This window comes from Lacerta agilis, chromosome 6, assembly GCF_009819535.1.
Source record: "Lacerta agilis isolate rLacAgi1 chromosome 6, rLacAgi1.pri, whole genome shotgun sequence".
Classification (NCBI taxonomy): domain Eukaryota; kingdom Metazoa; phylum Chordata; class Lepidosauria; order Squamata; family Lacertidae; genus Lacerta; species Lacerta agilis.
Genome location: NC_046317.1, coordinates 36,610,195 through 36,635,979, shown reverse-complemented (window position 1 = coordinate 36,635,979; position 25,785 = coordinate 36,610,195). Strand labels below are relative to the sequence as shown.

The following is a 25,785-nucleotide window of genomic DNA, read 5'->3' as shown; positions in this document are numbered from 1 at the left end:
ATTAGGAACTCTTTTTTAGATAAACTTTTTACAAAAAAGAAAAAGAAAAGAAGAAACCCTTCATTTGGAATTCTTTCATTTCATTCATATCTAGCTGCAGTGGCGCAGCCACAGGCTGGGCACTTTGTCCCATTGTTTAGTAGCGTGTGCCAAAAGCAGCCATTGCAGCTGGAGGTGCATTGCAAGTTTGGGACAGTGCACATTTTGCCAGCACAGCGTAGTAAGAAGTAAGCATGAAAGAAAGAGGTAAACATTGTAATAAAGCCAAGACAGGAAGTTATTTCATTCCTCCCAAAAGCTGAGTGTGCACAAAAGTTCCCACGCTTTGTGAAAGGGTTTGCCTCCTAGGTCCCATTGCCAAGAGTAATTCCTTCTCTCTCATTATGCATTGTGGCTCTTCGTGGTGGTTAAACATGTGGTCCATGGTTCACATGTGCGCTTCATGTGCCTACTCTGAAGCATTTCATCTTCACATCTCCCCCCCGCCCCCCCATGACTGTGAGTCTTGGATTGCAGTTTTGTTCTTTTGAAAACTGTGATCAAAAATAAAAGGTTAATGTTCAGTTCCATTTATTTGCTATGCAATGCTGAAATATGATATGGTACAAGCTTCCTGTTCCAGACAAATGTATCTACTCATGCTTAAAGCTGTAACCATCTTTCCCAAAACCCTTTAGAAATATTTCTGCAGGCTGTGTTTTAAGATATGCTTTCACTGGGAAATGTTGTATTAGAATCCAACTTTAAATGCTGCTGTGCATTATCATCAAATCAAATCATCGAGAGACCTTGAAAAGCATCTCCGAGGTCTTGCGAGGCTGCTTTCTGAGAAGTTGCCAGAAGTTGGGTTCCAAGGTCTCGGAAAGGCCTCGAACAGCATCTTTGAAGTCTTGTGAGTCCTTGGACATGGCTTCCGGTGCTTCCCAAGGCACTGGAAGTTGCTTTGGGGGCCCTGTAGTTCTTTTGTGGGTGCTTGGGGACCCAGAGCCCCCTATAGTTGGCGCAGATGGTCTCTCAAGATTCTCAAGTCTGGACTCACCATTTGCAATGGCTGCACCACTTTTTTATTGTTGCCCCAGCTAGTAGCAGCATCCTCCACGCAGGGGTGGACTTTGGTAATACGGTGCCCTGAGTGAGGATGAAATTTGGTAGACCTCCACCGCAATATTTCTTATTTTCACAATAATTTCTTTTGTATTTTTTATTTCACGCCTCTTTGACTCAGAGCCCTCTGCAGGGGAACCACCCACACCACCCTAAATCTGGGCACTGCTCTACAAGACCCCTAATGTCATTCCTGGGCATTGAGTGTGGTAATAGAGGCCACTACAAGTAATATGGTAGAGATTATTTGGATATAATTCTGAACATGGCCATTTTCTAAGAGGTGAGGAAAAGGAAAATGTCTTCTGAGAAATTTCAGCTCAACTCTAATCTGCTTCAAGACACCTGTTGTTAAAAGAACTAAACTTTAAGACAAATTTACTCAAATAGCCTCAAGTAAAAAGAAAATACCTTGAAAATAGTACAGGGAAGACAATGAGAACTTGTTTTTTCTTGGATAAATGATCTCCTCTCTGTGTGGCTTCAGTTTATTTTCTCAGAAAATACCTTTGAACTAGGGATTAGTTGTGTTTCGGATTCGTTCCATTAAGCCATTTTCACAGTCTGAAATTGCTGCTAATGGAAAGAAATGTGTGGTTTGAAATGTGCAGTGTTGGATCAGCTAACTAGTTTTTGCAAAAGAACTGCTAATAATAATAATAATAAATTAGATGAGAGCTTTGGAGAGAGGTAAAACACCTGTAAAGATAAGAGCTTAAGTAAGAAATAATAGTGCAGTTTTGGCACCTGTTGCCCTGGCATAGTGTGTTTGAATAAGCATTGAACAGGTCCAAATTTTAGCCAAATTCTATACAAATTCAAAGCCAATTCTGTACACACTTACCTGGGAGGAAGTCCTAGTAAACACTTGTCTAGGCAGAGGTTCTGTTCAAGTCCTTCTGAGACACTGTCCTGTGTAGGATTTGGGGCAACAGTCTTCTTCTGCTTCTTCTTTTTTTCCCCTGGGGGAACCTGAGGAGGAAACTATTCTTAGGCTCTCTTCTCCCTAATCCCCAGAGCATCTCTAGTCCTGTGCTGTATGAGGACTAGTCAGAGCTCAACACCGGAGGACTGTGCAAGGGCATTTCTTTCACTCATGCTTCCCCTGCTACAATTCCAGGGCCCACAGATTACCATCCCTTCTGAGTCAGTGGTATCTCCCCTAGCTGGCTGTTTGTGTCCACCATGGCCTGGGGTCTGACTGCAGAGATTGTCAGCAGGTGCTCCTCATCAGCAGTCATGAGCGGTTGGATCTTTGATAGGCAAACAATCTCAAATGTTGTAAATGACAATCAAGCAGATCTGATACTTGCCCTATTCAGCAGATAGGCCCCACAGCCTTTTCATGTGGAGCGAGAAGGTCTGAAGGATTGCAAGCATATTTAGTCAAGTGTGCTTCAGTCCCCCTCATGGCTGGGAACCCTACATGATCATGGGAAACACTCTGAGCATCCCATCAGATCTTTCTACAAGATGTTGGAAGAGTGGGGCATGGCCCCTCCACCAATAGAATTTAAGAACGTCTCATTAGGGCTACTGTGTCAAAAATATTTCAAGAGTGATTCAGAAATGAAGCCTGGGCTACAAGAGTTTGGGTTTTAGTTATTGGTGCTAGCTCTTTTCGATCTCAGAAGATTGTGAAATCTGATTCTTCAGTTTTATTTACACAATGTGGAACTTAAAGCTATTGGAATACTGAAAAGCACAGTAAAATGTAAACAGATACCCATTTAGGCAAAGCTTACAAAAACAGAAGAGGTGAATTTTCTGCTAATACATCCTCTCCAACATGGGCCCTGATTTATTGTCTCATGGATGACAGATTGGGGGAAGGTCACATCTTGGAAAAACAATTGTCCATGAGGAGGTGCATAAATTTTATTTTCTCAAATGGTTGAGTTCAGCTCTATAATCTTTGGAATGTTCAAAATGCATTCCAGTTCCCACATCAGCACCTGCAGAAAGCTTTGTGTTGTCTTTATGGATAGGCTTAACATAGGCACGTTTTATGGCTGCCTGTATTAGCAGTGTGGAATGCATGTGATAAACAGTCATGGTAAGCTCACTAGAATTGGACTGATGAAATGGAGGTAAATAACAAACTCGGCATTCATTTCATATATCTGTAAGGAAAATCTCCAGAAAACATCCTGCTGTCACTAGAGAGAATACAGATTAAAGGATTTTTCATCCTCAAATTATGCAAATATTTGACAAGTGAGAACCAAAAGCCTGGTAGGCCTCAAAAGTAGTAGTAGTAGTAGTAGTGGTGGTGGTGGTAGTTTGTTTGTTTTTGTTAATCACCTTAGGCACCCTAGTAGGAAAGTGGCATCAAAAGATATCAAATAAACTATCATTCTTACCTTTCCTTCCTTGGAGGTTTTTAAGCAGAGGTTGGATGGCCATTTGTCATGGATACTTTAGCTGAGATTCCTGCATTGCTTGGGTTTGGACTAAATGACCCTTGGGGTCCCTTCCAGCTCTGTAATTCTATGATTATATACCTTCTTACCTTCCTTAATTACTTTCCAGAGTTATATTATCAATTAACCTTCTGACAAGAGGTTTTGCCAAAGGATGCTATTGCATATCTCTTTTTTCATGGTTGACCACATCCTTGAGTTTGATTTCAGATAACCACCATCCTAGTGTTTTTTGTATCAATCTTTGGCTTCACTGATTTGTTCTCTGCAACCTCATCATCCTACCTGAATTTGAAAAGGGCTGGAGACCACAGTGGCATTTCATTGTCAGAAATACAGTACTATTCTCAAAAATGGATGATGGATGTTCTCCTGTGCTTGTTGTTCCATCCTAGTTTTAGGACCACATTGAAGAAAGCAATGATCTGCTGGGCGGGGTGGGGAGAATATACTCTACTCTTTAAATAGATAGTATGTAGCCTCTCCTTCTTCCTCAGTTGACTTTATTTCTTCCATAAACATCTACCAAAGGCATAACTTGCAATTTCTTTCCTCTACAGGACTTACAAAAATTGTACTGGTGAGGCATGATTGCTCTCGGTGGAGGAGATTACTGTGTTAGCAACATAGGAAGGTGCCTTCTACCAAAACATACCAATGGTCCATCTCGCTCACTATTGTTTACACAATGGATGGATAACTTGTGTGGACTCCAATTTCCGTGAACAACAGCCCCAAATGGCCAATGGTCAAGCATTATGGAAACTAGTCTAGCAGCATCTGTTGGCCACTGGTTGCCCATTCCTTGCCTACATTGCCAGGCAGCAGATCTCCAGGGTTTTAGACAGAAGCTTTTCCAAGCCCTGCCTGGAAATGCCAGGGATTGAACCCAGGACCTTCTGCATGCAAAGCACATGGTCTGCCACTGAGCTACGGCTCTTCCTCTTTGATTTGTTATTCATTGTCTTTATCAGCATGGATCTTCGAGTCTCTGGATGCTTCCCTCTCTTGCGAAAGATCAGAATTGTCTCCTATTCAGCCCCATTCCACCTCCCACCGGATAAATTTGGCAGCACATGCCATCAGCCAGCTTAAGTCTAATTTGTTTTTGGTCATGTCAAAAGCAAATTTGAAATGTTCTGGATGCTTTTCTAATTCTCATGTAAGCTCCTTCCACTGCTTTTTAATCTTTCATATGTGCTTGTTTACAGTAATGTTTTTTTAAAAAAATAATAATCAGAAAAAGTCCATGCTTTTTGTCAGAGGTTTCCAACATGGTGCCTGTGAGCACAGCTGTTCCCTTGAGGTCTTCCCTTGATTTCCCACAAAGCCTCTGAACTCATCCCTCAACCCAATTCATTGTCCCTCGCTCGCTCCGTGAGCTGGTAAGTGTGATTACCTTTTTCTGACTTGAAAAGTTCAAAAAGCTGAAAAAGGAAGTGGGAAAGAGCTTTTCAATACTCAGATTAATTCTTCTGGATCCAACTTTTACCTAGATCCCTTGGAAAGGCAAAGTGTGTTTTGTGTGTTTTCCTTCTGCTTCTTGGGCTGATCCAGGAAGGAGGAAGTGAAGTTACCTGAGGCAGTGACGCCCATGTCACTTTCTCAAAAATCATAATGTGCCTATGGAACTAAAAAGATTGGCTCCTCCCACATTTACGATCAAGTTTCTGCTTTAAGTTATGAAATACAGTACAAATCATTCATGATGCAGATGTTAGCCCTTTGTACAATCAAACAGGCTCTTTGGCATCACTCAGGCTACTGCAGCTGGAAGCAAACATGAATAACAATTCCGCAACAGGGATTTCAAACCCTTAGCTTGAGGAAGGCACTAAATGTTGGGGAAGAGACGGGGTAGATTTACCATCACTGAGCTAGTACTGGAAAGATGTAAATGAATGATTAAACCATCCTGTTGGGCAGAAAGCGAGGAAACACAACTGCATGGCTGTGTATTTTTATGGCAGTAACAATGAGGCATGGTGGCCTCCGAAACGGTTCTCATGATAAAATCCCAGCTGGATGCTCAGAACTGTGTTGTGGTCTGTGCTTGGGGATTTGACAGAGCAGCTTATATGCATGTGAACTGGCTAGATCCAAAACATTTTTATGAGAGGGTAAATGAACATATGGAAAGAATCGAGAAAACCCCATCCAGCTTTTAATATGTAAACAGTGCTCTAGCTGTAGGTCATAAAGTAAATACAGATTTTTTTTAAAAACGCCCGATCGCCAGATGGTGAAGAAAAGGCGATGAAAGCAAAATGTATGCTATGAACGTGACGAGGAATTGACGGGATACGTTTTCCGAGCGTCCCTTCGCTCAAGTGGCTTTCCACAAAATTCAAAGTGCAACATTTTTCAGGTGTGAGCATCTTAAGTCTTATTTCATCAGAACCACCCTCTCTTCACTTTTTCCCTACTTCGGATCCTGAGCCCATCTATCTCTGGCCTTCACAGTGGGGAACAATGTTCCCAAGTGAATTGCAAAACAATTGCAGATCATCTGTAAACAGAACCTTCCCACAATCCTGTGATTGCCTGTAAGAAGCTTTTAGAACTCGTTGGCATCTGTTCCACACTCCACCCCCCCCCCCAATGCCTGTGTTCCATGATATTCTTGTAGACATTATATTCTTCTGGATTTCCTACTCCGCTGTCATAAACATGCTGTTGATCTTCTGCTTCATTTGGCCCCAGAGAGGTTGCAAAACTAGTGGGGAGAAGCATTTCTTCCTGCTTTTATAGTTATGCTGAAAAGCAGCTTCTCTGAAACCCTTTTAAAATAAACTTCCTTCTTTCTTTTTTTAAGAAAGACACCCTATCAACTTTCTAACATCTGCAAAGCACACAGTGAAGTGATAATGCACGTAGAAGTTCATGGGTACTGATTTTTCCTGGAACATATTACATATTATTATGATTATTATTATTTTTACAGGCCTGGGAGCTAAATGAGCTACTCTCTGTCTGGACCTCTGGGCTCTCCTCAGCCACAACCTCTCCTTCAGAGCTCAGTGCTTTTGTGTGGCTGGAATTTTTCTTGAACTTTCCTGGAAGGAGAATGACATACACAGACCCAGTGCTTTTTTCTAGAAAAAGAGGTGCGGGTACTCACCATGAAGTTGTTACAGGAAGTGCCACACCTTTTAACAATAACCCCCCCAAAATGTGTTGGTGCTGTGTACCCTTGAGTACCCCGGGGGGGGGGGGAGACACTACACAGACCTATATACATTGGAGAGTGAAGAATACCCCCTAAAGTTTGCAGGAATTGAATTTAACCTACTATACAAAGGTAAGGTAAAGGTACCCCTGACTGTTAGGTCCAGTCGCAGATGACTCTTGGGTTGTGGTGCTCATCTCACTCTATAGGCCGAGGGAGCCGGTGTTTGTCCACAGACAGCTTCTGGGTCATGTGGCCAGCATGACTAAGCCGCTTCTGGCAAACCAGAGCAGCACACAGAAATGCTGTTGACCTTCCCACTGGAGCGGTATCTATTTATCTACTTGCACTTTGTGTGCTTTCGAACTGCTAGGTGGGCAGGAGCTGGGACCGAACAACGGGAGCTCACCCCGTTGCAAGGATTCAAACCGCCGACCTTCTGATCAGCAAGCCCTAGGCTCTGTGGTTTACAAAGGTAAGGGTACATATAATGTATCTTGTTGCATCTGGCCCCAACCACCACTTGCTTGCGCCCCTGAAAGTTTCCCTTGAGGAAATAAGGAAAATGTTCCCCACCCCAATTCTCCAAGCACTCTAGGTATATTGAAAAATAAGGTATATTGAAAAATTAGACAGTCCCTGCCGACAGCCTCACAATTTAATAAGGGAAAACAGGAAGCAAGCATTGAAACAGCTTTGGTTATTTATTTATAGCGCTCCCTTCATCCCAAAGAACCCCAGGGTGACTTAGGGCAGGCAGCACAGTGACTCAGGCCAGCCCAGCTCACCGGGTCAAACCACAGGGTTAAATGTGTCGCTTGTCATTGCATTTTCTCTTGTAAAAAGTATAGCCAGTAGTTTCTATGGGTCCTGGTCAGAATTAACCCTTTTTTTCTTTGTGCTGCAGCCCTAAAGGAACACCCCCCACGAGCTGCTATTATCCCCAGGAGGCAAGTTTCCATTGGCAGCAAGCTACTGCTTACCCCCTCCCCCTATAGCTGCTATGGGGGCTTTCCTCTCGTTTAATATTTTCATGGAGATGATTTTAATCAGGACCACAGCAGGGAAAGAGGTGTGCTTCTTCATTTGCTTGTATGTTGTATACCATGGACCTGATCTTGTCCCCAATGGGCTGATGAAATAGTCAGTTGTATTTATTATTTTGGAAAGAGTCATACAACTACATGTCAGAAACTGCATGCAGTTGGGGTCCCTGGTCTTTAACCTAGAGATGTTGCTGATCTGGGAGAGTGGCGTTTGCTGCTCTGCATGACCATGGTCTGGTCCCGGGGATGTCCGCCATTTTCCTGCATGGCTGGGTGAGGGGATGGTCGCTTGACACCGCCCCCCTCTGGCAGCTGCAGACCACATCTGAGCAGGCCCTGCCCCACAGGCCAATCAGAAGCAGGGGCGAGGGGCTGGGCCAGGCTCTCCCTTCAGTATTTACTATGGCAACTGCATGTAGGCCGCCCTCTTTGCTAACTGGCAGGGGCCAGCTCAAGTGGCAGATAAGCCGTTGGGCTGCCTTCATAGATGAGTGGGTACCCCATTAGAGGGGTCCAGGAGGAGTGACTTTTGTCCAGTTGCCCACACAGGGGTCGATGGGCCAAAACACTCCTCACAACAGCGACTTGTAGAGATTCATTGCACCTGATCAATGTTGAGGCCAACTCCCAGCACAGAGTCGACCTCATTAGGTTCCTATCAGCCAAACCTACTCGCATCTGTAATCAATCAAGTTGTGGCCTAATTCAACCCAATACGAATCTCCCATGTTCCTTTCTATGGTCTACCCCTCGCCAGACTCTGGACACCATGTGCCTGTGCTAGCAATTTGAGTTTAACAGCATTTGGAGAGCAGCAGGATACTCACCACTAGTATATTTGATATGACAGTTTTTGAACAGCCTCCTTTAATGTGAAGGAAATGTGAGAACCTTCCCAAGTGGGCTGGGAGTTGTGGATGAGGCAGAGAGTGTGGGCGTTTTGCACTGCTTCTTCTTCACAGGTTAAAGAGGCAGCGTTTATTCCGGGGCTTCCCACCTCTGCGTACTGGCCCTTGCCACAGACAGTTGACCCCATCCCGATCCTGAGTCACCAGGCCCATTCAAGAGCACCTGTTCCCTCCCAGCGTGCAGAACCCAGTGCTGCTGAGTCAGAGAGCAGAGCACATTAAATCATTGTGCCTGCTTGCCAGCAAAAAGTTGGGAGCTGAAAGCAGAGTTAAGCTGTTTGGGCTCCTTCCATTGCCCATGTAAGCTGAGCCTCCCACTGCTGGGCAGCCAGGCTGGCACCTGACCCACTTGAGTCTGAGCAGAGTGGCCAGCTGCCTGTTATTAAATACAATTGCTTAATTATTTGTTAGTTGCAGGGTGTTGAGGGGGAGGCACTGGAACAGAAACATGGCTAATATTAACAGCAGAGTTACCACAAAGCAGGCTTTCCGACTGAAGGGTGGTGGGTTGACAACCGGCGCGGCTCATTCTGCTTCTAAATTTGGCTTTCTGGAGAAGTGACTAACGTCATGACTGGCACGGCAGAAAAATGCCGCCTTCAGTTGCGCTGACCCTTCTCTCCTTTTGATTCTACCCAGCCTAACTAAGGCTCTGTTTACACAGGGACTGCCCCTGGAGTGTCTTTTGATACATTAGAAAAGTTTCGTGCTCTGCTTTGTCCTGCAGTGATCCCTAATAATTCTCTCCGGCCCTCGGCCCATTTCCTCACTGTCCCTTTCAGTGAAAAGAGCTTGTGGTGATGTGCATAAACCCCCTTTTTTCTTTTTCTGTGGAAAGCATGGGAGGACATGATGGGGTGATCACAAGGCATTTTATTCTACCCAAAGTGTTGTTCTGGTTCTGTGAATCACGAAACCCTGAGGGCACGTGGGACAATGTGTTTTATTTAGGCATGGTAGTGTTTCAAATACAAGGTGTGGGATTCGTCAGGCTAACTGTTCAAGGGGCAGGGAGAAGTGTCATGTGCTCTACTTATCCAATGTGTCATAGGCTTCTTTTTGATTATTTCTATTTATTATTTGTTTTCTAAAAGGATATCGTGCATAAGCATTTTTTTTGATTGATTGATTCTATTTCTATGCCGCTTTTTATTCAAATAAATCCCAAAGCGGCTTACAAACAAAAGATAAAAATAACATAATGGAACATCGCGAATACAGCATAAATTGTATAGAATACTTAACAAACCATCAGTAAAACAATCACAAATCGCAAATAAAACAATTGCCATCTATGTAACATTAAGTATGGCTCTGCAGAGGCATAAGGAAGACTACTAACTTGATTTTCAAAAGCAATGCTAGAAGCATTGTCAGTTTTAATAGCATGAATTTATACCAGGAAGACAACGTAGCATCCAGCAACCATAGGGAAACTATTCTGATGCATCAAAACCGCAAGGCAGGTAAAACAAATTTAAAGCCTCACCAGCAAAAGTCCTGCTGGAAAAGCTTTTACTAATGTTCTTCTGAGATGGAAAACAGAGCTGATTTGACCAGCCTCCCTGAGAAGTTCCACAGTAAAGGTGCCACTGTAAAAAAGGCCTTGTGCTTTGTCAACTTGAATCTAATTTCCACTGATTCTGGAGCTTGGAGCGGTGCCCAGACATTATCCTACTTGTACGTGTGTAAGTGAGAGAGATGATGTAGGTAAATATGGAACAAGGCTGCTGTTTAGGACTTTAAATAACTGCACTTTGAATTGTACCCAGAAATTAATTGGGAGCCAGTGGACGGAAGAAGCTGGTGAAGACTTTTAATTAGTCTAAAACTATGACACGCTGGCATGGCTTCAAATCATTTAGTCAGACCAAAGTGCAACAGATAAATGGTCCCAGAAAACAGAAAAGGGCTGACAAAGGAAAGACAGAATGCTTTATTAATCTTAGAAAGATATCTACAAATGGATATCCTTGAAGTGAGGTTGCCACTGGTGTCAGCTTCCTTAAGGGCACCATTTCCTGCTTGCCTGTTTCATTTTTTAAAACAAAATTAAAAATAAAAAAAATCCTTGCAGTAGCACCTTAGAGACCAACTAAGTTTGTTCTTGGTATGAGCTTTCGTGTGCATGCACACTTCTTCAGATACACTGAAATAGAAATCACCAGACCCTTATATATAGTGAGAGAGTGGGGAGGGGTATTACTCAGAAGGGTGGTGGGAATGGGTGATTGGCTGATGGGTGTGGAAAACCTGTTGATGACTGTTAATGACTGCAATTGGTCCTAAAGGAAAAAGCAAGGGGTGAGATGGCTAAAGATAGCTTTATCATGTATAATGAGATAAGAATCCAATGTCTTTGTTCAGACCAGTTCTCTCCGTGGTTTTGAGTTTGGTAATGAGTTGCAATTCAGCAACTTCTCTTTCCAGTCTATTTCTGAAATTCCTTTGTATTAAGACAGCTACTTTGAGATCTTGTATAGAATGTCCTGGGAGATTGAAGTGTTCTCCTACTGGTTTCTCTGTCTTGTGATTCCTGATATCAGATTTATGTCCATTTATCCTTTGGCGTAGGGTTTGGCCTGTTTGTCCAATATAGAGAGCTGAAGGGCACTGTTGGCATTTGATTGCATACACAATGTTAGAAGATGAGCAATTAAATAGTCCTGAGATGGTATGTTTGATGTTGTTGAGGCCAGTAATGGTGTTGTCCGGGTTTATGTGGCAGCAAAGTTGGCATCTGGGTTTATTGCAGGCTCTGGTACCAGTGTCCATGTTGAGTCCTGTTGTTGTATTATTGTGGGTGGGGAGTTGTTTAAGATTTGGTGTTCTGTCTGTAGGCGATGAAAGGTCTTCCTCCCAGAGCTTGAGAAAGAGAACTGTCATTGTCTAGGAGAGGTTGTAGATCTCTGATGATGCATTGAACTGTTTTAACTTGGGAGCTGTATGTGATTACTAGTGTCATTTTGAATGTTCACTTCAGGAATATAAATGTCTATGGTGCTGTGCCTTTTCTTCGGCGCTACAAAGCTTTACATTTGTCACTGACTTCTTAGCCTCCATGAGGGTTGGGCAGAGGTGCAGGAGGGGTGTAGCTCTATTAGGGTGGGTGTGAGGAAGCTTTTTGGCTCTCAGCCCTCATTCCCTTATTGCCAACCCTTCAAGGGCCACTTGCAACTGGTAGGTGGGCCATACTCTTCACGAGCACCTCAGCCAAATCCTTAGCTACTCTCCACTCCTATCAATTTGCCAGGATTTCAGGGGAGACCAAAAGTTTCAGACAACTTTAGATTGGTGAGGAGGGATGAACTCCCCCTGCTCTCAATTCAGATTAGCTCAGTAGGTATAAACTTTCTCAACAAGCACTTTGTGGGGAAAGCATCTGTTTTCCAGAGAATTCTCTTCTGGCTCATAATATTGGCGCTTTCATTTATTTTACCTCATCCTGTGCCTTATCATGTTGGCCCCTAGTCACAGAGAACTTCCGGAAAGTCCAACCACCACCAGCCCTCCCAAAAAACCGCTAGGGCAATAATAGATAATTTAAAATCTGGATGGAACACAGCGACTGTCTGGCAAGAAATGAGAAACGTAATTGAAGATCTAAACAAAAGATACTCACTAGACAAAAAGATACATATGAGGGTAATCTGGTCATGTAATTTCTAGACAATTAAGAATTCCATTGAGAGTATGCAGAGACCTTTAAATAACTTTTGTATATGGACCTAAAAAGCAACTGGCTTTGTTGTTTATGTAGTTTCATAGCCATCAATGTGAGTTTAATTGAGAAATGCATAAAGCAGCTGGAAGAATTAAACTTTGTCTTCTGATTGTACATGTGTAGAATCTTATTTAACATTTGAGCAAGAGAAATGTGTGTGTGTGTGTGTGTGTGTGTGTGTGTGTGTGTTATACACACAGACACAGACACACACACACACGTATAGCATATGGTTTAGGTAGAAATCCCATTGTTAGGCATGTTGTATTACAATCATACCTTGGATCCCGAATGCCTTGGTACTCGGATGTTTTGACTCTTGAACGCTGCAAACCTGGAAGTGAGTGTTCCAGTTTGCAAACGTTCTTGGGAACCCAAACGTCCATGGAGATTCCGCGGCTCCTGATTGGCTGCAGGAGCTTCCTGCAGCCAGTCAGAAGCCACGCTTTGATTTCCAAACGTTTTGGAATGGATTCCGTTTGACTTCCAAGGTACGACTGTATTATGGTCACTGTACAGTAGTACTGCTGCTGACTGTTGTTAGCAAAATAGTATGTGTTTCTGTTGTCTTATGCTGAAATCCTATGCACACTTTTCTGGGAGTAAGTCCCTGCTGAACTCAAGGGGTTACTTTACGTAGGCATGTATAGGATTGCACTACTATTTCTTTCACAACTCACATTTGCTAAACCCAGTTTTTCCCTCCGTATGAAGTTAAGTCGCCATTGCAGTTCTGATCATCCTTCATCACTAGCTAGATTGTTTGCTGGCTTGTCTCTGTCTCATACTCAGTTCTGACACTGTAACAAAAGCTAGAAACTATGAATTCATCCATTTATTTATACTCCACAGTGGCTCTATTTTTGTCAGCAAAGAAAAGCCTTCACTTGCATTTTGCCTAGCCTTTAATAATTATGATCAAATTAGTATCAAACATGGACATTTGTGTCTTTATTTTTAGCACAGCATTTACAGGAAATAATAAAAAAAGAAATGATGGAAAAAAGTAACTGTAGCAAAAAATAATAATAATTAAGGAATTCATTGTACTTTCTTGATTTTATTCAAGCCTGCTTCAAACAAGAGAAAAGGCTAGATGGGCCTGTCTGTATACATCCCATGTGACAAACTACACATGAGAATGACTTCCATATTTTGTGCGAGCCCCTTCTTATTGTGCTGTCTAAAAAGAAGTTGCTACGTTCTTTAAATTAAAGTTGCAATTCCGTACACATCTATTGAACTCAGTGGGGCCTACTTCTTACACATGTGCAGGAGAGTACTATCAGTTTGGTAGCTGGAAATACTGATTTGAACATGAAGCCCTTATCCCTGAAGAACATATTTGCCATTATGCTATACTTGGAGATAAGCACCCAAATTCAATAGACTGCCGATCTGATCACTTTTGGCATTTCCCATGACCCTGATTGACAGTGACTTTTTAAACACGGGGCATATTTTGAGTTGAGCAAGAGCTGAAGAGACTGCAATCTTGGCTCTGCTATTGGCTGGCTCCCATGTGACCTTGACACACTATTGCACTTGACATGGAAGCTTTCCAAAACTCTAGAATTTCATACTATTGTTGTTCTTTGGTAATATATATATTTATATATATTATTTATATGCCACCTTTGAAGGCATAGCCTTCGCAAGTCATTTCCCAATACCCTTTCCCTTTCCATGTACCGGTAGTTATTAAGACTAATTGGGGAGGGGATTAATGAAATAATGGTGGTGAGGAAAGTCCTTTTCACCTCTCATCTCCTCTTTTAAAATTAGAAGTGGACCATGGAGGGCGTCCCTTGAGCCGCATGCCTGTTGGAGAGCATAGAGGTTAAACCAGCCAACATTAATGCAGAGACAGTGATTGAATAAATAACAAAAATAGATCTAAAATGGTGCTTCATGGCAAGGCACTAAGTATGGCATTGTCTCTCCCCCTCCTCTGAAATAAGCCATTTCATCTTTTTATGGCTTGTGTGGGTGGGTGTTTTCTTCTTCCCAGAAGTCTGGAAGGGGGGGGGGAGCTTTGAGGCTAAGTGAATAACTGCTTTTAAATAAAACGTGTGCAAGTATATATTTATCTGAAAGGCTGGATCATCTCCAAAAGAATAATGAGTGCCTGAGCCAAGCAGAGAATGTTCTCTGTACAATACCTGTGACCCAGAGAGGAAAGATTAGATTGCTCCAGGGAGTTGCCAGCTGTCCTTCTCTTTTCAGACTAGATTCCTTCCTTTCCAGGATACGTAAAGCCTCCCACATAATCAGAGATCTTCTCTCAGGGAAGTGCTTTTGTTGGGAAGGGATTCCATATTCCCAGCACTTGGAGCACAATATAATATAATATTATTGCTGGGGAAATGCAATTCTTTCTCCCAGCTAGCATAGAGCTGTTGGAAATTATAGTGCTGCCTGGAATATGGTTTTTGTGAAACTGTTGGATAGTTCCTGTGACATTAGCGATAACTGAGGGAGAAAAATCAACTCTCATGTGCCCATTGTATACTGCAGTACAAATGGTAATATTCAGCCTGCAGGGTGGGAACTCAAATGGAAGCTGTGGTTGAGCAAGGCAAAATGCAGAAAAAATGCACGTCAAGTTGAAACCTGGCAGCCAGTCTTCAGACTTTTGCAAGTCCCCTTTTTGCACATCAAAGGGTTCTCCAAAACAGCACAACCATCCTATTCTGCAGTAAGACTGCCACCTGCCTTCCATTATATGTCAATTAGATCTCAGGCCTTTGACTCTAGACTTACAATTGCTAAAAGTTGGTAGACTTTGAATCCAGAGTTGCTAAAAGTTGCATCAGTAAGGGCATACTTTAAAAAAAGCCAATACTTGGCATTCAAGGGTTCTGCACTCTGCCAAACCCAAAAAGGAAAAACAGATTTCAAACGTTTTTCAGTAATTCCCGTTGCCATCGGACACTAAAAACTTGGGCGCCTAATTAATTAATAGCAGGTATGTGCTTGGATCTTGTGGCTTCCTCTGACCCATCCATTTGGAAGATGAGTGACAATCTGCTTTGCTGGGCACAAACTTTGAATAGCCATCCCTTCCAAACCCAGCACTCTGCACTTCCCTCTGCTGCCAATTATTTAGTTACCCATCTTTCATCAACAATGCCTTCCCGCTAATAAGCTTCAGCATTTTATGCTGAAGGTTTTATAATAATTGCAGCCAGTGTTACATCTGCTTGTAATGTTCAAGTGTGACTGCTGTTGCTTGTGTAGTCAAAACAGCACCAAAGTTTGTATCAGCAGGTTTGGCAGAACTCTGAGGTTTCCAGAAATACCAGAAAAGAAAAGAAAAATCATCGGGGAGAAGTGCAGTGCGGACTCAGCCTGCTCAGTGGTGATGGGCTGCTGGCTGCCTGTTGAGGGGGAGAATGGAATGGAGAAGAATGGGAGAGAGCATGGCTGGCAGTGAGCAGGAATACTCTGCCGTGCAACGTTTTTCTGCTGTTGGTCCCACTAATATTTTAGATATAATGATGGGCACAATCCACTGGAGTGTTGAGCATGCTTAAATCAATGTCTTAAGCAAACTTTGTGTTGAATTGTAGCCGGTTTCTTTAGTGCACAGAATGTACCACGGCTGCAAATCTCGGAAGACCTTTGTTGCAGTTTTTTCTAGCATGTCGTTCATTTGGTCCTGAATCTTATTTGAGTGTGTCTGACTGTACATTTGGGAGTATGGCTGTACAGTCAGACCAGTCTCATCAGAGTACGTTCTGCTGGATTAGCCACTGCACAGAGCAGAACTATCTTCTAGCCGTGAAAGTCGGAATGGCTGAAAATATTAACAAGCGCCCAATACAGCTAAAGTTAAACTGTAACTGCAACAGAGGGCTTGACCCCTTGCCCTGCTCCTTTCCTGGGGAAAACCTGCTCTGAACTGGAACAAACAGCAATCCGGAGAGAACCTGAATTGCTGTTCATTCCTATTGAGCGCTAAAGAGCAGTTTTCCCTGGGGCAGAAGCAGTGGGACAAAAGAAAGTGTAGATAGGCCCTCAGTGTAAGCAAGTGCAAAGTGATGCTTGGCTGGCTGGCTGGGTAGGTTCCTATATATGCTTATGGCAGGGACTGACCAGAAAAGAGATAGTGATGCATAGCTCAACAAAAATGTTGATCCAGCACATGGCAACTGAAAAAAAGAAAAGCTAATTATTTGTTAGGGATCATTAGAAAGGATTTGAAAATTGGGGGGCAGGGGGATGCCAATGCCATAAGGCCGTTATACAAATTATAGTGCATGCAGACTTGGAATATTGCATACGGTTCTGGTTGGCACATCTCAAAAGGATATTATGCAGCTGGAAATGAATTAGAAAAGCCTGCAAATGGTCATGGATCTAGAGCAAACTCCTCCACGATGTGATGTTACAAAATTTTATTTTAGAGAAAAGGCGGGCCTGGTGGAACATGATAGAGGTATATAAAATGTGTGCTTGGTGTGGTGAAAGCAGATAGAAGCTGTTTCTCCTTCTCTTGTAAAACTAGAACCCAGGACCACCCAATGCAGCTGAGCATTGGAAGTGTCAGTACGAAAAGGAAGCACTTCTTTGCACAGCGCGTAGTTAAATTATGGAATTCACAATCCCCAAATGTAGTAACGGCTACCACCTTTGATGGCTTTGAAAGGGGGCTAGATAAATTTGTGGAGGATGGAGTTATCAGTGACCACTAGCTATGCAACCTAGGCACTATGCCCAGTTTTGGAGGCAGCTGAAACAGGTTGGGCTTGGAGGCTTCCCATTGGCATCTTGCTAGCCACTGTCGGAGCATAGCCTAGATGGGCTTTGGTCTGGTCCAGGAAAACGCCTCTTATATTCCTAACTAAGGCCTCTTTCATCCATTTGTTGATTCATTCCACATGCATGGAGGGGAGGGAGTGCCTCATGGTCATGTCCCAGAGGTTCCTGCACCCTGCCTGCAACATTCATAGATTCCTCAGGATTTTCGCAAACATGTTGCTATGTATGTGCAGTTTATGTAGATAAGTACCTCTCTGCAGATGTTGGGGTGTGTGTGGGGGGGAGTACTGACAGGGAGACACAGCAAGCCACTCATTTATCCTACATGTGGCAGATGCAAGTCAGTGGGAACTGAGTTCAAGTCAAATCCCATTGCTTTCATTGAGCCTCAGCCATGGCTGGCTAGTTTGATATATTTTCCAGTTCATCCTCCTTATTGTGAATACAGTGGTGGATTTGTCCACCGTGTCTTCACCAAAACATCAGCAAACCACTACTTGTATGTACTTTTTGGGTGATAGTGATCAGATCATTTCGCTCTTCTCCAGAGCTCCCTGCAAGGGCGCCTGACTTATTGAGCAGTCTGCGTTGCTGCATTCCCATTGCTGTCTGATAATGGGATAGGCCATATTTCAAGCGCTCTGGTGTGCTAACCCAGAACAAAACTCGTCAGTGGTGTTCCCTTTGATTCCTGAAACATCGTGTTGCTTTACTAAGAATGTTAAACTGAAACAGGCCACTGCAGCTACTGTCACTCTTTCAACAGGATGCAATGGAGAAAATGGGGAGAGTTGGGAGAGTAGTGCTGCCAAACCACAAGGATAAAAGGTAATGGAGTCTTGTTTTTCTCTTCTTCGACTTATCGCCGTAAAAGAGCTACACTGATTACAGAGCTTAACATATTTTCCTTCTTTTTTCGCCTCTCCAATGGGAAAGACACAGGACTTATCAAAACATGGTGGTCATAGAAACTTAAGGAACTACATCAGTTAGATGTGCAAATAACTCTTCCACCTAGACGCTTCAAAGTACAGAAAGTTCTGTTGAGGTGAAACCAAGATATATACAGGCACCCCCCCCCCACTTAGGCATCACACACGACTGTGTATTTGTGTGGTGCTGGGAAACAAATAAGTAATTTAATTCAAACCTGGAAATGGTGGGATAGAGTCCTCATGGCTTGCAAGGAGACCCTCCCTGGAGCCCAAAGAGAACTTCAGTGAGGGCGGAGAAAGCCCTGAAGAAACTAGAGGCACAGCAAGGCTTTGTATAGGCTGCTCAGCCTCCCCGCCTAGCAGCTGACATGTGTGGTAGCGCAGCAGCATTCATTTTCAGCATGTCCTCAAGCCACCAGCTGGCCCAAGCTTCTATTCTAGTTGAATAGAGAGGCTTTGTAGGGGTGCTCCCCACTTATGTGATTTTCGCTTATGCACACAAGGGCCCAGAACGTAACCCCTGCTTAAGTGGGGGGATACCTGTATTTAAGCCAGAGCCAAACATAAGGCAGCCAAAAAAGTGCTTGAAGACCCTAGGTGTGCTTCTTTGCTGTAAAGGGTGTGGAGGTGATAATTTGCAGGCAGAAGGGGTGAGCAGGAGCTGCTTAACCTCTCCACTACCCAGTGCTTTTCCTCTGCTGCCCTTCACATTTAGTCACCCACACCCCCTGCTGCCGCCCCAATGGTTGTATACTATGATACATATTTACTGCGTCACTTGGGGAAGAGGCTACATGGAGTAAAGCAGGAAGTAGGGTAACGATTAAGCAAGCAACCCTCCTGAGCGTGTGCAGATGTGTGTTGGCCACCATGTGGTAGGTTAAAAAGATCTGAAAGTATAGCAACCTCTACTTATATTGCAGAAATCTATGTGGCTGTTCAGGAACTGGCATTTCCCTGTTGTGGTGCTTCAGTTGCCAGCTAGGACCTGGTAAATGAGAGGGGGGGAGGAATTTTCTAGGGGGGAAACCTGCAATTAGGAATAGGATATGAGGAGGCAGCAAACTGACAGTTCACAGAGCAAATAAGTGCAGAAAGATGTATTCATGGGCCCAAAAGAAGACTAAAAGTTGAGTTAGGGAGATCAAAGGAGGAGAAAAGTCCCTGGATGAAGGAGATGCTATAGCAAGAACCGAAATCTATATTTGCAAAGAACCAAGGTTAAATAATATTGGAAAAACAAAAGATGGCAACTGGGACGTTTGGGATAAAAGATCGTTGTGAGTGGGTTAATAAAATGCTCATGTGCAGAGCTATTTCAGGGTTACTCATGCACGTACTCTTGTAACCCAAGAAAACCTTTAATAAAAATATATTTTAAAAAAAAATCAGTTTCAAAGCTGTGTAATAGCTTTCATTCTTTCTTAAGGCAGCTTTGCTACGCCATATTGTGTGCCCCAATCAGATGTGAACTACAGCACACGTTGCTTTATAATATAAAGCAGTTTGGCGGCGGGGGGGGGGGGAACTTATTCAAGAAGTGCTACAGCACCATCTACAGGCTTTGTGGAAGGTCTACAGATGTCCTAATTGATTCTTCCATTTTTTATTTAGCATTTGCAATGAAGACTTTAATCTGGTTATAAGTTTTTAGTATAAGAAAACGTAAACATTAAAATGGAGTCAGGACAAGATGGGTCCAGTTTTTAATAATAATAATAATAATAATAATAATAATAATAATAATAATAATAATAATAATAATAATAATAATAATAATAATAATAGAAGACTCCTGCAAGCTGGGGGAGTGGGCTTATATTAATATTGTGTATGTATTCAGCACAGCCCTTGCTTTAGCAGTCTGATACATTTCTTTTTTTTCCAGCTGGGGGACAAAAAAAGAGCCCATGTCACTTTCCATGGGGGAAATACAAGGGCAAGAAGGGCAGCTTTCTAGTTTAGAATATTTCGAACTATGCCTTTCAAACCTTGGTCTTTATTAACATGTCAGCCCAGACACATGCAATATATATACAGATTAGGAGGAATGCCACTGCTGATAAAGACAATTTCACACACATTCTTTTGCTTCCCCGCCCCCCTCCCTTCTCCAGAAATTACCAGAATCCCTCTACCTCACTTTTACAGCCTGCAAATGGGGAGCATACAAGAGTGAGAGAGGGCATTCCTTTTTAAAAAAAACAAATCAACCTGCATCTTTAGTGTCAAACTGGGAGTAAAGTTTATGGCATTTTCTCAAAAGATACGGGAGCAGCACAAAGACAATTGTGTGCCCTTGCACAAGTCCACCGGTGAGTGTGACCTGCACAAAAGGGGTCCTCGTAGATTCTTATTTTTCTTTTTTTTTATTACAGGTACTTTCCTAGAGTTTCCACTGCTTCAATTTTTGCTTTCCCCACAGATTTTATGACAAGAAGTACCAGGTGTTTCTGAAACTCGTGGAACATCAGCGGGAATATAAAACCATCATGCAGAGTGTATAGACACCATGAAGGAGAATTACTCATGACGTTGGAAGAGTGGTGGTGTCCGTCCGTCCCCCTAATTCTGTTTCTTTATTCCTTTATCTAAATCAATGATGCTCCATAATGTACTTACATTTCTAATTTTATAAAAAATACATTGAATACTTTATTGCCTGTTGAGCAGGTTCTCTAAGCTACTGCCAAATACCAAATCAAATAAGGAGCACCAAAAGTCAGGATATATACCCTGAGTCCCTAAATAAATTTCCCTCCCCCATTTTCCTGGGCTCATTCTCCTACTCTACCTCTAACTTTCACCTCTGGGCTTTTCCTTGCACCCCCCCACCCCGCTCTCCCCCAGGTTGCTATTCCCTAGCAACAGAAAGGATAAGGATTTCAGATAATGAGGTTGCAAAGTAGCTGGTTAATCTTATGGGTAGCCGGAAATAGCGCAAATATCTGGTTCAATTAACTAGATCGCCTTTAAACATTGTTGTCCCAGGCAGCATTTCAACATTCATGCTCTATAGCACCACCTTGGGGTAGAATGAGGCACAGTTAGATAACAGTCCTTCACCTGCTGCCTCCCCCAGCATATGAAGTCTCTCAGGCAACAAGAAGCAGGAAGCAGTAGATGACCAGAAATGTACGACAAGCTTCAGAACACCGTGTACAATAAATATTTATATACATGCATTCTTATGCACAGCTAACACGTAAAAACCCGAATTCCTTTCCACCATACAAACACGTAACAGGCTACATATAAATTGGATTCATAGTTTTTTCATTGGTTATTTATATATTAGATTTATTATAGCCGCCCACCAATAAATATTCCCCGGGTGGCATGCAACAATATATTCAAACACACAATATATAATCATAATTTAAAAAGCAAACATAGACAATAAAAGACAGCCAAAAAAAAAAAAAACCGTCCTTGCATACAGTTGGGATTTAAAACCTAGTTTTAAAGCCTGGATATACAACTTCTTTATTCACTCAGGTTTAACTGTACTAACTGCACTGGAGGAGGGAAGGCAATTCCATAGCTGAAGTGTCAGTACCAAAAAAAGTCCCTCTCCTTGGTAGTCACCTGCCTGTCTTCACTTGGAGGCAGGAACCTTGAAGGGGATTCTAAGGTTTCCATAGAGATCTCCGAGAGGAGGTGAACTTCCTGGTCATTTTTATTTCTGTTGTATTTATATAGCCCCATGCTGCTCAAGACGTCAGTGCTTATATCAGGTGGCATAGATTTTCATTTGGTTTTGTCCTAAGTTACTATAAGGATGTATATGAAACCTGCATACAGTACACAAAGCCGCCTTGAAACCAAAGCACAACTGGGAGCCTCAAGCATAAGGAAGTGACTTTCAAAGAGCTTGCTTATTTCCAAAAGACTCGGATAACGGTGCTCCAAGGTGCCTTTTCTGATCCATTCTAATACCCTTGTGCCAATTTTTGGGAGAATTTATTGATGGGTGGCAATATGAGGACTGTTGCAACTACAGTGGTACCTCGGGTTACATATGCTTCAGGTTACATACGCTTCAGGTTACATACTCTGCTAACCCAGAAATAACGCTTCAGGTTAAGAACTTTGCTTCAGGATAAGAACAGCGGCAGCAGGAGGTCCCATTAGCTAAAGTGGTGCTTCAGGTTAAGAACAGTTTCAGGTTAAGAACAGACCTCCAGAACAAATTAAGTATGTAACCAGAGGTACCACTGTATTGGCAAGCATATCCAAACCATTATCCCTATACATGTATCTGTAATACTGCACATGGCAAATGATTATCTTAGATCAGTAAGCTGCTGAATCTGGAGGTCTGTACTGGACCTTCTAGCAGACGTTTCCCCCCTGTCTGCGCCAAACACACACTAGTCTGCCTGTTCCTCTTTTTCTCTCTATAGTCCTTTAATGATGTGCAAAGAATCATTTGTCGTTTTGAGAGTGCCACATTAATCAGAGTTGCGGTACAGTATTTTCATGTTTATATGTAATTAATGTTTTCTAGCCATATCTGAGCTGTTGAGCTGTGGAACAGTTGGATAAGATCTTGGCTGTTGTGCCTTCCAAGAGTCAGTCTTAAGTACCACAAATGCAAAATTGTCATTTTAGAATGGCAGCAGTGCACTTCTGGAGGCTTGTGGACATTGTTGGGTGTTAATCTATGATTAACATTACAGCCTCCACCCAACTGTTGCTCTTCCATCAACTTCAGCGCTGCACACCAACCCTTAGCATTCTTCAAAGCTAAGGCCATTCTGTGTCGCTTCCAGAGATTAGGAAAATCCACCGTTGTCTGGTTGGTTTCCCCATTATGAATAGCCGGCACTTCAGCCCTTTACGATTCCAACAAAATGTTTTGCATTGTAGAGCTCCTCATGTTTGCCCCTTCTGACTCCATCTGAGAGCAAATGTTTATCATGCAGATTAAAAGTAGGAAAACAACAGCTAGGTCATCAAACACACCCAGAATTCCACAAAGAGGTTCTGGCATCAGATCCAACGAAGAAGTCAAGCACATGAAGGTTCCAAAACAACAGATGACAACTCTGAGGAAGAAGATCCACACCAAGCCGCCCAGCGTGAAGATTCCCCGTACGGCCAGGTTGACGAGGAGCGGCATGTCATAAAGATAATCTGTGAACTGGACATAAAATCTGGGTAAGGTTATGATGCTGCTGTTTTGGATTTGTTAAGTAAGAAGAAGAGAATTGTAAGGATGACTAAAAATCTGCCAACAACAGTCCTTCCTCCTCCTTTTTTCCTAATCACCCCCATCCAGTAGTGATTCTTTCCTTATTGCCCCATTAAAAATACATGTTTTGCATTGTGCAAATTTGGCTAATGAGAATATTGGGTTCCACTTTTAAGAAGTTGGTTCATTTTATGTGGAGTGCACACTCAAACAGGAAACCCACGCTGTGTTCACACTCCCATTTATTCTGTGTTCAGTCCACTCCTATTGCTGGTTTGGGAAGCTCAGTGTATGCTCAGTGTTTGGCACAATCCATAGCTATTCTGTATCTACCTTGTTGTCTCTTGTGAAATACTGTGTTCTGGCGTGTATTTCCCCAAAGCAGCTTCGATCTGAATTTAGAAAAAAGAATGACCTTAGCTGCATTTTAAGCCAGGAATGTCTAAAAGCTGCTACTTACAGGCCGAGGCTGTCCTGAGAAGCGTTTGTTGTAATCTCTGATGTCATACATAATTTGTTTGCTTGGCTTGTCGGGCTCATTTTCACAAGGCATGTTGTACAAAAGAATGACCTTCAGGTAAAAAATAAAAAAACCATGAAGCATCTCTTTAGATTAGAACAAAAAGACAAACCAATGCTATTTTATGCTTTTAATAAGCCTTTTGTTGTTATGTCTTTGACCCCTGACTCATAGGCTTTGTCCTCCAACGGGTAAATTTCCTCCCCGGCAGGCTCCCTTCCTTATTCTGCTACCTTTGCGCGTTGTGCCAAGGCAGGCAGCTAGCGGCCAAGATCAGAGGAGTATAAGGAGTTCATCTTGGGTGAGCTGAACGAATCCAGCCAGCCGTAATAAAAATCCTGCTTTAAGCGCATTGTTTAATATTTGATAGGTGTTCTCTGATTTGACAGGCATCAAATGAAAGATGCAGATGTTTTGTAGTAGCCTGCAAATTTATAAGGATTATTCCTGGTACATATTTCCACCTCCTCTTGTAACTGTCGAAGAGCAGATGATCACAAGAGAAAACTCTTACTTTCTGTCTGCAGAGTGGGCAGCAGATTGCTTCTAGCCAAGGTCCATGTTTCCAGTATTCAATAAGACAGGAACCTAAAAAAAGAAAAGAAAGAAAAAGTAGTATTGTAAGAACTGAAAACCTGCATAGCATGAAGATTCCTTCATCACCCGTTAATCCCTTCGTCACCATGATCCAGGTCCCACACTGAGATTAAATTTCTACCTGAAAACTATTGGAAAGGAAAAAAATCTAGGCTGCCCAGTGTTTAGGGACACTGCTGGGGACAGCGACAGAAACAGATGCTGTCAGAATTATTTGCCACCCAGGTGTGACCTACTTTCAGTAAAATGTGCATGAAAATTTCATTTGTAGTTGATTGCAGAAAAGTAGCAACATTTAAAACCTTGATCCTACAGGATGTTGTTGTGTTGTTGTTTTTTTCAAAACCTTCACCAACTCCGTCCCTGAAATTATTGAGATAGCTCAGGTGGTAGAGCATAAGACTCTTAATCCCAGGGATGTGGGGTCGATCCCCACATTCAGCAAAAAATATTCCTGCTTTGCAGAGATTGCACTAGATGACCCTCGTGGTCCATTCCCACTCTATGATGCTTTGATTTGACAATATGTGTGGTTTTCTCACACCTGTTCTGATATGGGCAGGAAAAAGTCAGATAAAAATAAATGCAGCTGCGTATACCATGGGATACTCCCAATATCAGAGACATGAGTAGCGGTGATCCCAGCCCCACCCCCACCCCACCCCGATCTCCTTCCTACCCCTTTCTCCCTTCCTAGCCATTTTTTTGATTACAGGGTGGCTGGGAACAATGTGGAGAACAGTGCCAGCAAGACCCCAGGCACCCCCCCCCCCACACACACCTCTTGCTTCCTGGCAGCAGTGCCCAGAGTCTTATAAGCACCTACCAGCAGCCCTGTTCAATAGACTGAAGCTTTAATGAATAATGCTAGAGATTCATAGGCACATATACAGATATCAAAACAGAATCATGCCAGCTTTTCAAAGCACTTAAAAATCATGTTTTGTAAATCATTTTCCTCTGTTAACTCATTTGCAGTGACAAAGCAGGGAGGAAGGGGCGGGTCTCTCTCCCTTCCCCCTCTTTTTCCATGCTATTTCTGTATATATAGCCACATTTTCAGAACTGACCTCAAATCTACTTTTAATCCAACAAGCTACAGAGTTTTGTGAGCCCCCCCCCCCCCAAAGAAACACTCTGTTGGCTATTAGCAATTAGAGAAAAATAATATTGGCCCAGGATCAACTTTCTACCCCATTTCCTGGACATATGGTTTGAGATATAGGTGAAATTTGAAACATCTTGGAAGAAATATAGGAATTCCTGACGATAATGCAGACTAAGGATAATACATTCCCCCCTATAAGTCATAGCTGATCATCATTTAAAGCCATCAAATAACAATATGAGATTTAGATATGACACTTGCCCACCTTTGCTCTTCTTAGTGCCAAATTG

At 42.7% G+C, this 25,785-nt stretch overlaps 2 protein-coding genes across 10 annotated transcripts in view; one reads left to right on the top strand and one right to left on the bottom strand.

Moving 5' to 3' along the window:
* The window catches only part of FGGY (FGGY carbohydrate kinase domain containing), a 150,743-nt gene extending 130,014 nt beyond the window's left edge, over positions 1-20,729 (top strand). For 5 of the 6 annotated variants that reach the window (XM_033151980.1, XM_033151983.1, XM_033151979.1 and 2 more), the window contains 2 exons: positions 17,905-17,966; positions 20,499-20,729. In XM_033151980.1, the coding sequence (XP_033007871.1) occupies positions 17,905-17,966; positions 20,499-20,580 (144 nt within the window). In that variant the 3' untranslated portion in view covers positions 20,581-20,729. Of the gene's footprint in view, positions 1-17,873; positions 17,967-20,498 lie in introns of all 6 variants that reach the window. The other variant, XM_033151981.1, reaches the window with a different exon arrangement.
* A 1,569-nt stretch (positions 20,730-22,298) lies between these two features.
* LOC117048305 (E3 ubiquitin-protein ligase RNF170-like) overlaps positions 22,299-25,785 on the bottom strand; it is a 30,543-nt gene continuing 27,056 nt past the window's right edge. For all 4 annotated transcript variants that reach the window (XM_033151989.1, XM_033151988.1, XM_033151987.1 and 1 more), the window contains exons 4-6: positions 24,305-24,378; positions 23,731-23,841; positions 22,299-23,219 (exon numbers count right to left, since the gene is read on the bottom strand). In XM_033151989.1, the coding sequence (XP_033007880.1) occupies positions 22,914-23,219; positions 23,731-23,841; positions 24,305-24,378 (491 nt within the window). In that variant the 3' untranslated portion in view covers positions 22,299-22,913. The remainder of the gene's footprint in view (positions 23,220-23,730; positions 23,842-24,304; positions 24,379-25,785) is intronic.